We start from the raw sequence: 13544 nt of genomic DNA, 5'->3' as shown, positions 1-13544 counted from the left end.
CAGGAACTGCCAGACAGAAATGCTGTATCAGGTAAAGGCAGCATTAGGTTATGTGGTCCATGCTGATGCCCAAAGGGAAAATTCATATTTTTCACCTTTTCCTTTTCACTGAAAATCTAACCCATAGGAAATAACATTCACTTCAACTGAAAAAGAAACTTTCCCTTTCCCTCCCTGACTCCGAAAATGAACTAGTAATACTGTAAAGTAGGAAAATTACTTAAATCTCAGCTTCCCTAAAGAGTTTATGTTTGGCATACTAGAGATATTTCCAACACCATTCCTTAAATTCCTCTAAAGACCTCTCCCACTTGCAGCAGGACTTGCCCAAGACTTCAATAAGGCCCTTTTCTTCACAAGCTTCAATATTCGAAGTTACTTGGAAATTGTAATGGAAAAAACAAATAGGTGAAAAAAATAGTTTTAAAAAAATCCCTTGTATTCTCCTAATCCATCTCCAAAAATATACAATGTATATATAATTGAAATCCATCTTGAATTATAAAAACACTCTGAGATCCTCTCATACATTTTTCCTAAAAAAATTCAGAAAGATGTCTCCCATCAATCTATAATTACATTAGTTTAAGTCATCTCCTTGTACACTTAACCAGTGTGTCTAGTCAGAAGGATACAGGAAAATAATAATGAGTTACTTCTATGTGCCACGTACTCTTTTAGCTGCATCACAAAAAAAGCGTGAAAGATCTAAGGTTTCATGCCAACTCTGCTATTTGCTAGCTGTGTAATATTGGGCCTACTACTCAAATGCTCTCAGTCTTAATGTCAGCATCTGTAGATTGTGGGTAATAATAGTTATGTCATAGAGTTACTGTAGGGTTGAAACTAGCTAATGGTTGTAGTCAAGGCTTAGGAACCATAGTTAGCACCTAGTGTTAGATGCCTCAAATCAGTGCCAAGAAAACAGAACTAAGAACCAGAACTGTAGCAGAAAGGAAAAGCTGGACAGAATTTCTGGCAAAGAGCTGAGGAATCAAATTAATATTCTCTCAAGAATCTTCAGACTTAGGCCTGCAACCATCTGGAGTGAAGGTACGGAGAACTATTAGGAAGAAGCCTTGGGGCAGACTGGTTCTCACACAAAACTAAAGGTTACAGATGGGACCAGACTATCCTCTAGAACGCAACAGGTGACTCAAGTTGTGTTGGCACGCAGAAGCAATGCAAGAGGGTTTGCTTTGAAAAATACGTAATATTACGTAAACTGTTATTACTACACCCATAAATGCATCCTAACTTACACAGACGTGTGCTGCCAAGCAGATATGGAGTTACATGCTGTGTGGCTGAACAGAGAAGACAGAATAGGTGAGTAGGTAAGAATATCAGAGAAAGCAAAGAATGTGGTAACAAAACTATATTAGAGATGCCATATAGGGTGACAGCTAAGCATTCAAGCTCTAAAAACAAAATGTCTATTTTCAAATCTTGGCTCCACCACTTACATTTCAACATGAACTCAGGCAAGGTAAATAAATAATTTTTATGTGCCTTAGTTTCCTCCTGTGTAAATATGAATAATATTAATAGGTACCTCAGAGCATTGTTATAAGGATTAAAAAGTTAATATATGGGCTTCCCTGGTGGCGCAGTGGTTAAGAATCCGCCTGCCAATGCAGGGGACACGGGTTCGAGCCCTGGTCCGGGAAAATCCCACATGCTGCGGAGCAACTAAGCCCGCACGCCACACCTACTGAGCCTGCACTCTAGAGCCCGAGCCACAACTGCTGAAGCCCACGTGCCTAGACCCTGTGCTCCGCAATGAGAGAAGCCACCACAATGAGAAGCCCGCACACTGCAATGAAGAGGCAACTAGAGAAAACCTGAGCACAGCACCGAAGACCCAACACAGCCAAAAATAATTAAAAAAAAAAAAGTTGATATACATAAAGCACTTAGAAGATTGCCTGGCACACGGTAAGCATCATTTTCCTAATCTGTAAATTGGGAACAATAAAACGTATTAATTCATAGGTTGTTATAAGAGCTAAATAAATCATATCTGTAAAGTGCTTAGTACATAATAAATCAATATTTAGTATTTTTATTAAAACATGGGTGGGTACCAAAAATAATTTTTAATCCAGAGAAAAATATTTCATAGTAGAAAATAACAGAAAATATCATGAAAAGTGTTATTCCCGTTTTGGTGTTGACATTATTTACTGGGAAACCATGAGTAAATTTGGCATGCTTATCCTCTCTCCACTGTACGAAACACATCTGAATCATTCCATCTCTGAGATCTGTCAAAGGATTTAAGACAGATACGAATGACGGAAGACAAAAAAGAAGAAGGAGAAGGAGGAGAAGGAGAAAAAGAAACCACAAATAAAACAGCAAATAAAACAGCAATTCTGAAATAATATTCCTCTGTGAATTCCTCTATAATTCCTCTGTGAATATTCATTCACTGGCAATAAAGAAAATTTAATAACATAAATTAATCACCAAAAAACTATTTACAATTTTACTTACAGAGAAAACGACACTTTTAAAATTTACAAATGGGCACTCCTAAAGCAATTTGTTACAATAGCCTTCTGAAGAACAAAACAAATGCTGGCATTAAATTAAGAATTTAAAAGTCAATTAATTGGAACCCAAATAAGCATAACTTCTTATAAAGTCCATAATGAAACCAAGAGAGTAAGTAGTCAACGGAACCAAGAAAATTTTGAGGAGGCTGTGGTCAACAGCGGGCCAACTGTTGAGAGGCTAGGGCACCTGGGATACCTGGAAAATGTCCAGTGAGGTTTAGCAGCAAGGTTATAATTGGTGATATTGACAAAATCATTGCATATGGGATTGGGATTGTGGAAAATACCAGATAAATCACAGTACAACCCAGGAAATGATTTTTTTTCTTTTCTTTTCTTTTTTTATTTTTATTTTATTTTATTTATTTTTTTTTTTTTGCGGTATGCGGGCCTCTCACTGCTGTGGCCCCTCCCGTTGCGGAGCGCAGGCTCCGGATGCGCAGGCCCAGCGGCCATGGCTCACGGGCCCAGCCGCTCCGCGGCATATGGGATCCTCCCAGACCGGGGCACGAACCCGTATCCCCTGCATCGGCAGGCGGACTCTCAACCACTGCGCCACCAGGGAGGCCCTCTTTTCTTTTTTTAAATAATAAAACAGCTTTATTGAGAGGTAGGCATCATGTAACCTAAGGATTTGTATCTATCTATCTATCTATTTTTTAACATCTTTATTGGAGTATAATTGCTTTACAATGGTGTTTTAGTTTCTGCTTTATAACAAAGTGAATCAGCTATACATATACATATATCCCCATATCTCCTCCCTCTTGCGTCTCCCTCCCACCCTCCCTACGCCACCCCTCTAGGTGGTCACAAAGCACCAAGCTGATCTCCCTGTGCTATGTGGCTGCTTCCCACTAGCTATTTTACATTTGGTAGTGTATATATGTCCATGCCACTTTCTCACTTCATCCCAGCTTACCCTTCCCCCTCCCCGTGTCCTCAAGTCCATACTCTACGTCTGTGTCTTTATTCCTGTCCTGCCACTAGGTTCATCAGAACCTTTCTGTTTTTTTTTAGATTCCATATATATGTGTCAGCATACGGTATTTGTTTTTCCCTTTCTGACTTACTTCACTCTGTATGACAGTCTCTAGGTCCATCCACCTCACTACAAATAACTCAATTTCGTTTCTTTTTATGGCTGAGTAATATTCATTCATTGTATATAGGTGCCACATCTTTTTTTTTTTTTTCTTTTTGGGTATGCGGGCCTCTCACTGTCGTGGCCTCTCCCGTTGCGGAGCACAGGCTCCGGACGCGCAGGCCCAGCGGCCATGGCTCACGGGCCCAGCCGCTCCGCGGCATATGGGATCCTCCCAGATCGGGGCACGAACCCGTATCCCCTGCATCGGCAGGCGGACTCTCAACCACTGCGCCACCAGGGAGGCCCGCCACATCTTTTTTATCCATTCCTCTGTCGACAGACACTTAGGTTGCTTCCATGTCCTGGCTATTGTAAATAGTGCTGCAATGAACATTGTGGTACATGACTCTTTTTGAATTATTGTTTTCTCAGGGTATATGCCCAGTAGTGGGATTGCTGAGTCATATGGTAGTTCTAGTTTTCATTTTTTAAGGAACCTCCATGCTGTTCTCCATAGGGGCTGTATCAATGTACATTCCCACCAACAGTGCAAGAGGGTTCCCTTTTCTCCACACCCTCTCCAGCATTTATCGTTTGTAGATTTTTTGATGATGGCCATTCCCACTGGTGTGAGGTGACACCTCATTGTAGTTTTGATTTGGGAAATGATTTTTATAGAGAGAGGAGCAAAAGACAAAGCATAAGTCACTAACTTTGAGTTAGGATAAGCTTCTCCAACTTGGAGATATTCAAACTGGGATTTTTTTTCAAGTTATAATTTTTATTCTTACAGTGATAAATAAAGAAAATTGATATTGGGGATTCATTCCACAAAGCCTATTACTGGGTCACCCTATGGCCCAAAGTGAGAAGGATAACTTTAATCTTTCCATCGAACAGCTGTTAATACACAAAAATTTAAGATGATACATATAAAAGGTTAAACCGAACGATGTTTTACTGGATTTTATTACAATTCTTCTGTGCTAAGAGACTCTTGGCTAGCAATGAAAGATTTAACACAATTTTTGGAGATGTTAAAAATCTCCAAAAGGATTTTTCTCCACCCTAAAAGGATTATGCAGACTAGAGTTTAAGAAACCACCTATAAATTCTTCTGATCAGTTCTGAATGACCATTAATACCATTTATCCATCCATCCAGACAGCACTGTCCAACAGAAATATAATGTGAGTTGCAAAATTAATTTAAAATTTTCTAGTACCCATATTTAAAGTTTAAAAAAGGTAAAATTAATTTTTACTATTTTCTATTTAATCTAATATCCAAAATATTACCATTTCAACATGTAATAAATATACAATTATTGCTTAGGTATTTCGCATTCTTTTTTTCAGACTAAACCTTTGAAATCCGGTGTGTATCTTACATTTCCAACACATCCCAATTTGAACTAGCCTAATTTCCAGTGTTCACCAGCCACTTGAGGCTACTGCCTGCCACATTGGACAGTGCAGGTCTAGAATCCAAGTTCTCTGGAAATGGGAACATGCATAGTCTCCTTCACAGATGTAACTGTAGCATTAAGAACAGTGTCTGGCACAAAATCAGCCCTCAATGAATATTTGTTGAATGAATAAACAAATTAATCTATCAGTTTTATACACTATATTTTTTAAAAAATCCTATGACATAAATGAAATTTTAATTACATGATCGGAACTATTAAGAGAAGCATAGAATTATATTAATTCAATTCTATAGTTTAATGATACATAGTCAACACAAATTCCTAAATAGGTGTATACTTCCAAATACAGTATAAACACATTTTACTATCAACAGGGAACGAACAATAATCACTTTAAAGATGATTTTCCTAAACATTTAGTAGATCAAAATGTTGTCACACTACTCTAGTAAAATCAAGTAAATTATAGCTGTTCTCTCTGGAATGAATGAACTCCATATTTATCAAATACACACAATTCTTACATAGCCCACTACTATTTGCAAAGAAGTGTTTTTTGTCTGAATGTCCAATCCACTCTAAAACTGGCAAAATACCCTGAGAAAAGCATAATTCAAAAAGAGACGTGTACCACAATGTTCATTGCAGCACTATTTACAATAGCCAGGACATGGAACCAACCTAAATGTCCATCAACAGATGAATGGATAAAGAAGATGTGGCACATATATACAATGGAATATTACTCAGCCATAAAAAGAAACGAAATTGAGTTATTTGAGTGAGGCGGATGGACCTAGAGTCTGTCATACAGAGTGAAGTAAGTCAAAAAGAGGAAAACAAATAGCGTATGCTAACATATATATACGGAATCCTAAAAAAAAAAAAATGGTACTGATGAACCTAGTTGCAGGGCAGGAATAAAGATGTAGACATAGAGAATGGGCTTGAGGACACAGGGTGGGAGGCGGAAGCTGGGGCCAAGTGAGAGTAGCATCGACATATATACACTACTGAATGTAAAATAGTTAGCTAGTGGGAAGCAGCCGCATAGCACAGGGAAATCAGCTCGGTGCTCTGTGATGACCTAGAGGGGTGGGATAGGGAGGGTGGGAGGGAGGCTCAAGAGGAAGGGGATATGGGTCATATGTATGCACATGGCTGATTCACTTTGGTGTACAACAGAAACTAACAGTATTGTGAAGCAATTATATTTCAATAAAGATCTAAAAAAAATAAAATAAAACTGGCAAAAGAATATGCCAAATATAGCTTCAGATCCCTGACCAAACGTTAAATTATATTCATTATTTTTTAAATGCTTACCCTAGCCTAAAGTACTGAGATTATTTAATATAAATGAAATGGGTCCCAAATAGCTGATGTTTACTAACAAAGGTGAGGGAGGGAAGCTTACCTTCTCTGCTAAAAGCTCTCGTATCTTGCTCGCTTGAACTCTAAATTTCATGAGCTGGGACTCCAGGGCTACACAGCGTTCTTTCCAATCTACTGGTCCTTCTGTCTCAGAAAGCTCTGCCATATTTATTCTAGGAAAGAAAGCATTCAATTGGCATAATATCAATTAGCATTCAGGATAATTCATTAAATCATTGAACACACATATTCTAGTCACCATCTAACGATATCTAGACGCAAGTTTTAAATTCTAAGATAAATTCCAGAACTGGTGAAAGCTCATGGAAAGAACTTAGGGGAGACAAGAGGGCAGGGTTGGAGGCCCAACTGGGTTACATAAACTTTCTGTTTAACTTAAACTTTCCATGTCTCAGCTTATCCAATCTAGAAAAAATGGGGAATGTGGCAATAACAAACCATTTGTCTCATGGGTAGGTTGTAAGGAACAAAATAAATACTGCTGTTCTTAACAACACTTTGGACGATATAACAGCACCACACAAACAGAGTACTGTCATTATTTTAGCTCTGCCCAACAGCTGAGGTAAGATTTTTTAAATCTGTCAGTGCGTAATTTTACCATGTTCTTAAACTTACAGAATTATTACAGTTTTGATTCAATTGGTAGCATCATAGAATAACCTAAAGAAACTTCATATCAGTGCTACAATTATGGCTTTGACTTATAATTCTTACTTACCACCACCCTATATTTGTCCAGGTCCAGGCTGTCTTTCTTTCTTTTTTTTTTTTTTTCCGTCTTTATTGGAGTACAATTGCTTTACAATGGTGTGTTAGTTTCTGCTTTATAACAAAGTGAATCAGTTATACATATACATATGTTCCCATATCTCTTCCCTAAGGCTGTCTTTCAAACCAAAAATCCTTTGGCATATTTAACTGGGCAAAGTATTACGACCCTGGACAAGTTTAGATAATTTTTATTTGGTGTAAGAAGAGAAAACATATAAACATGAAATTTAGAATCACCTACATTAAGTAAATCTGGATCAATGTTTTCCATGATGCTAACCTTCCTTTTGGAGGAGATTAATCCTAGGGAGAAGCATGGTAAAGGGGAAGCCAAGAGGCAGGAGAACTGGTTCTGAAATTCTAAAGTGCAAAAAACTATTGCTTGACTTTGGAAGCACAGTTATTTCTAGCTCTGGGATTCATAAAAGTAGTTTTAAATGTTTGTTAATGTTTCATCAGACCATTTTCATAAATAGCTTGATAATGTATTTCTGAATTGCCCTTGCTATGAACTGACAAAATCTGCATTAGGAATGGCTCTTCAGGAGAAGCCAAGTCTTAATCATAGAATATATGTGACAGCAAACTCTCAGAACCCCAGGATAGAACTGCAGTTGAAGCGTATTATTCTGTTCTTCTGTTTTACAAAAATATGTCTCCCTCACAAATTAACCAAGTTTATTTTCCCAATATTTAGTGTAATATAACCCCTTCTTAAATCTATACCACTTTTTTAACTCTGCAAAAGATTATTTTCCTAGCATAAATATTGATTTGTGCTTAGATCAGCTTTCACATTAATACTTATATTATCACTCAATAATTTAGAAATAAATATAAGCAAAGTTATTCTACAAAGGCTACAACTTTATTAAGAGCCCCCCAACCATCTCAAAGCCTCCAGATGCTCCTAAATTCTAGCCATAATTTAAGGGAAACTTATTGTAGAGCTAGAAATTGTTCTCTTCATTTCTTCGTTTTCACAGAAGCCCCACCCCACTGTTTTATGAGATTTTCCTAAGGATATTAGCCTTGTTAATGACCTTTTTTTCATTATTCACATCAGCATTTTCTATTAATGATTTAGAAGTAAATAAGGTAGTTTGTCAGTCACAAACTTTTTCTCAATTCTACTGCTATTTCATTTCTCTCCTCATTAGCTTTAGAGTGGACAAGGAAGAAAATACAGATGAAATATTAAAAATAAAAAGCAGTCCTGAAATGGACATCCTTAAGTCTTGAACCATTCATATCACTGCACAGAAATATAGGGACACTCCTCTATCTTAAGCAACAAGAAGAGTCTATTTCATGTTGGTTAATTTTTGCACTACATTTAAAATAACCTGTTTATGTTCTACTGTAAAATTTCTACAGTTTTAAAAATAACAAACATATTTTTCAACAAATGCAATCAATGTAATGAACCATATGAATAGAATAAAAAACAAAAACCATATGATCATTTCAACAGACGCAGAAAAAAACATTCAACAAAATCTAACACCCTTTTATGATAAAAACGTTCAACAAACTAGCAATAGGAGTGAACTTCCTCAACGTGATAAACAGCATCCATGAAAGCCCACAGTTTATATCACACTTAATGGTAAATGACTGATCCGCCTAAGATCAGAAACAACATAAGGATGTCTGCTCTCGCCACTTCTATTCAACGTCATACTGGAGGGTCTGGCCAGCGCCAGAAAATAAAATAGAAAGCGCACAGATTGGAAAGGAAAACCTAAAACTATTTCTATTTTAAGATGTCATGGTCTTATTCATAGGAAATTCTAAGGAATCCATTAAAAAAAACTATTAGAACTATTTGAGTTCAGCAAAGTTTCAGGAAACCAGATCAATATACAAAAATCAACTGTTTTTCTTTATACTTGCAAGGAAACTCCAGAAATGAAATCAAGAATATATTCCATTTACAATAGCATCAAAAAGAATTAAATAGTTAGGAGTAAATTTAACAAAAGAAGTATAAGGTTTGTACTCTGAAAACTACAAAACATCATTGATCAAGATGAAAAAAAATTAATTACAAAACATCATTGAAAGAAATTAAAGAAGACCTAAATAAATGGAAGACATCGCACATTCATGGATTGATTAAAAGACTTAATACTGTGAGGATGGCAACACTTGCAAATGGATATACACATTCAATACAATCCCTATCAAAATTCCAACTGCATTTTTTTTGCAGAAACTGACAAGCTGATCCTATAATTCATATGGAAATTCAGGGAACCCAGAATAGCCAAAACAATCTTAAAAAGTTGTACGACTCACACACTCAATTTCAAAAATTACTACGAAGCTACAGTAATCAAGACTGTGTGGTACTGGCATAAAGATACACAAATATATAGATCAGTGGAATAAAATTACGAGTACAGAAATAAGGAAATAAGAAATAGGTGAAGGGGATCCAGTGGTACAAACCTCTTATGTTAATTATATAATAAATAAGTCACAGGGATGTAATATACAGCATAAGGAATATGGTCAATGTACTGATTTTGTACGGGGACAGATGGTCACTAGACTTATCGTGGTGATCATTTCATAATGTATGCAAACATTAAATCATTATGTAGTATACCTGAAATTAACATAACATTGTACATCAACTATATTTCAATTAAAAATATCTGTAACAACCCTACTTCCAAATAAGATCACATTTTGAGATACTAGGGGTTAGGACTGCAACACATCCTTTTTGGTAGTGGGGGAGAGCTATTCAATCCATTTAAAAAAGTACAGAAATAAAACCTCACATTTAGAGCGAACTGATTTTTGACAAGGTGAAATAAATAGGTTTTTTAAAATAAATTGTGCTAGACAACTAGATATCCACACGCAAAAGAATGAATTTGGACCCCGGCTGCATACCATATACAAAAATTAACCCCAAATGGATCAAAGACCTAGATGTAAGAGCCTAAGCTCTAAACTCATAGTAGATTAAATAGGCATAAGTCTTTGTGACCTTGAATAGACAATAGTTTCTTAGATATGACATCTAAAGCATAAGTAATCAAAGAAAAAATAGGTAAATTTAACCTAAAAAGAAAAACTTTTGTGCTTCAAAGGACACAATCAAGAAAGTGAAAAGATAACCCACAGAATGGGAAGAAATATTAACCATTCACATTATCTGATAAGGGACTTGTATCCAGATTATATAAAGGACTCTTACAACTCAACAATAAAAATTCCAGTTAAAAAGTAGGCAAAGGATCTAAAGAGATATTTCTTTAAAGAAGATATACAAATGGACAATAAGCACCAGAAAAAATGCTCAACATCATTAGCTATAAGGGGAAATGCAAATCAAAACCACAATGACTTCCCACTGCATACTAAATAGGATGGTTATAATAAAAAAAGACATGTAATAACAAGCGTTGATGAGGATGTAGAGAAATGTGAACTCTTATACACTGCTGTTGAGAATGTAAAAATAGTACAGCTGCTTTGGAAAGTAGTTTAACAGCTCCTCAAAAGCTTTAACATAAAGTTACCATATGACCCAGCAACTCTAATGTTAAGTATATACCCAAGAGAACTGCATACCTAAGTCCACACCAAAACGTGTACACAAATGTTAACAGCATTATTATTCAAACAGCCAAAAAGTGGAAACAAACCAAGTGTCCATCATCAGATGAATGGATAAACAAAATGTGATATATCCACACAATGGAATCTTATTCAGCCACAAAAAAAGGAATAAAGCACTAATACATGCTACAACAATGGATGAATCTTGAAAACATTACCCTAAGTGCCTAGTGAAAGAAGCAAGACACAAAAGGCAACATACTGTATGATTCCATTTATATAAAATAGGCAAATCCCAAGAGACAGAAAGTAGCTTAGTGGTTGCCAACAACTGTGAAGAGAGGACAATGGTGATCAACTACTAATGAGTTTGGGGTTTCTTTCTGAAGTGATGAAAATATTCTAGAATTAGTGCTGTTGGCTGCACAATCTTGTGAATATATCAAAAACCACTGCACTGTACACCTTAAAAGGGTAACTTTCATTTGTGAATTATACCTTAATTATAAAGAGCATATATTTACAAATGAGTAAAGAAAAAGTAACAGTTTAAGTGGATGTATATTAATAATCTATTGTTTGTGGTTATTCCTGCTGAGAATTCCACCATTAACTCGAACAATTTAGAGTTAATTGTTAATCTCAAATATGACAAGTATCAGACATATATTTTACCAAGAGTACTGTGCTATGAAAATGACACATCAAATAAATTCTGTTAAACACACCTATTCATTTCTATAGTTACACTAATTACATATTTTTACAGTGAAGTAGCAAAACCTTAAGAACATTATTGGCATTTAATGTCTGCATTCCCAGTTACTAGAGTCATAATTTTAAAAATTCAAAACTACAGATTGGTTAGCTAATGGTCTATCCTGAGGTCTAGACACCTGATTTCCTCATTTCGTTCTGTAATTTCAGTTAATATAAAGTAACTGCTGTGTTAATGCACCATCTTGAGTAAAGATTCTAATTTTGAACAATATCCACCATCCTTTTCCATTACTACTGATTTTATAGAGCCTAATGATATAGCTTTGGGAGCTATACCACTTGCTAAATAAACATCATTTCTAGATTTTGAATTTGAAATTAATCTAATTTTACTGCAGCGGACAGGAAAAAGTCTTGGTTTCCCAAATACCCAAGTGACTTTGGGAAAAATTTACTGACACGAAATAAACTGTTTACAATTGTGGAGTGAATGCTCTTTTCTCTGAATCTTTGACTTCCTGTTTCTCTTCCAAATCCCTAAAGGGAAAGAAAAAGAAAAGAAAGAGTTCATCTACTTAGGCTTCCCCTGATGAAGCTCAAGGTAGCCACTCATATTCCTTAATTCTCTCCTCTTAAGGGACAGCTTAACTTGGCCCCATGAGAGAGAGAGAGAGAGAGAGAGAGAGAGAGAGAGAGAGAGAGAGAGAGAGAGAGAGAGAGATGTGTGTGTGTGTTTCTAAAGCAGAGAAGATGTCTTTCTTGACCACACTGAGGCTTGCCTTGTTTAAGCAACCTCCCGACCACCACCCAGCACCACTTGGGCAAAGCCTGCCCTTCGGTAGCACTGCTCAGAACCCGTGCTCCTCACTCCAGAGCTCCTCAGGGACATACAGCTGTGTGGTCGAGGCTTGCGACTGGCACTTTCACAAAGAAAACAGTGACCTGCAGGTAGCACAGCACTAGGACTTTTCCAGCGTAAATGTTTCAACCTCTCTTTCCACTGCGTTTCGCACGTCAAAATTTTTGGCTCAAATGTTCCATCTTTTAAAAAGTGGTCGAATAACTTGAGGGACAGCGCAGTTTCATGGTAGCTCACCTAAGGGCACTTTGACATTCTGGCAACTCAAGGTGTAGAAAATGGTTCTTTAAAGTTTTGGTAAGTTTCGCCCCCGAGATCACAGTGGGGCTCCCAAGAAGCGGAGGCCGAGCCGCAGCATCCCTAACTGCGTGGGCCACTCTGCGCTGGGACGCGCAGCAGCGCCGTGTGCCCCCCTGACTGCCCGCGCCGCGCCAAAAACCCGGGCCCCGACTTTTCAAACAAAATGTCACGGGAGACCAGTGGGCGAGGAGCCGCCGACCACCGCTCCCAGACGAGACCCCAGTCCTGGTAGCAGCAAGGGGAGCGACGTGGAGTGCGGAGGCTGCGGCGGGAGGCGCGGAGTTGAGTCCGGTGCCAGCCCACTCCATCCCCGGGTCCCGGCCCTCCGGATCAGCCCGCCGCCCCCATCCTCCGCGCGACGCGCCCACCCAGGACGGCGCGCTCTAGAGGGGGCGGGGATCCCCGGGCACCGGAGTCTCTGGGGTCGCCCTTCGGCTCCCGGCCAGTCTCATCTGCCTACCTCTGCGCTGGCCCCCGGGGGCAGCGCCCGTTGTCCCGGGTGCGTCTGGTGCGGGTTTCCTGGGGCTCTCAGCCTGCGCCCGCCTCACACCAAGCCCGGAGCGGGGGGGGGGACAGCGTACCGCCTCCTCCCCGGACTGGCGGCCGTGGTAGCCAATCAGGGACCTCAGTCGACCGCCTCACGTCACCTGGGGGTGTGGCCATAACTTTGACTCCTCCTAGTCTCTATCCCAGGAGGGAGTTCTGTCCAGGAGTCTCTATTCCTGGCCTTTGGCACACTTAGAGCTCAGAGCCTGTTGTAGCGCTCACCTCCTTTCCATTCCCTCTGCCTCGACTCGGCATCCTCCTGTTTGGTCTCCCAGCCTGAAGCGTCTCCTC

The 13544-nt window shown here is 38.4% G+C and overlaps 1 protein-coding gene across 1 annotated transcript in view; it reads right to left on the bottom strand.

Annotated features, from left to right (window-relative positions):
- PLEKHH2 (pleckstrin homology, MyTH4 and FERM domain containing H2) overlaps nucleotides 1-13252 on the bottom strand; it is a 111451-nt gene extending 98199 nt beyond the window's left edge. The window contains exons 1-2 of the mRNA XM_060117638.1: nucleotides 13168-13252; nucleotides 6498-6627 (exon numbers count right to left, since the gene is read on the bottom strand). Coding sequence (XP_059973621.1) covers nucleotides 6498-6620 — 123 coding nt within the window. The 5' untranslated portion in view covers nucleotides 6621-6627; nucleotides 13168-13252. The remainder of the gene's footprint in view (nucleotides 1-6497; nucleotides 6628-13167) is intronic.
- Between the last annotated feature and the right edge of the window lie 292 nt (nucleotides 13253-13544).

Source organism: Mesoplodon densirostris, chromosome 14 (assembly GCF_025265405.1).
Source record: "Mesoplodon densirostris isolate mMesDen1 chromosome 14, mMesDen1 primary haplotype, whole genome shotgun sequence".
NCBI classification, from domain to species: Eukaryota; Metazoa; Chordata; class Mammalia; order Artiodactyla; family Ziphiidae; genus Mesoplodon; species Mesoplodon densirostris.
Note: the sequence above shows the minus strand (reverse complement) of the source record. Positions and strands in the feature narration are given on the sequence as shown.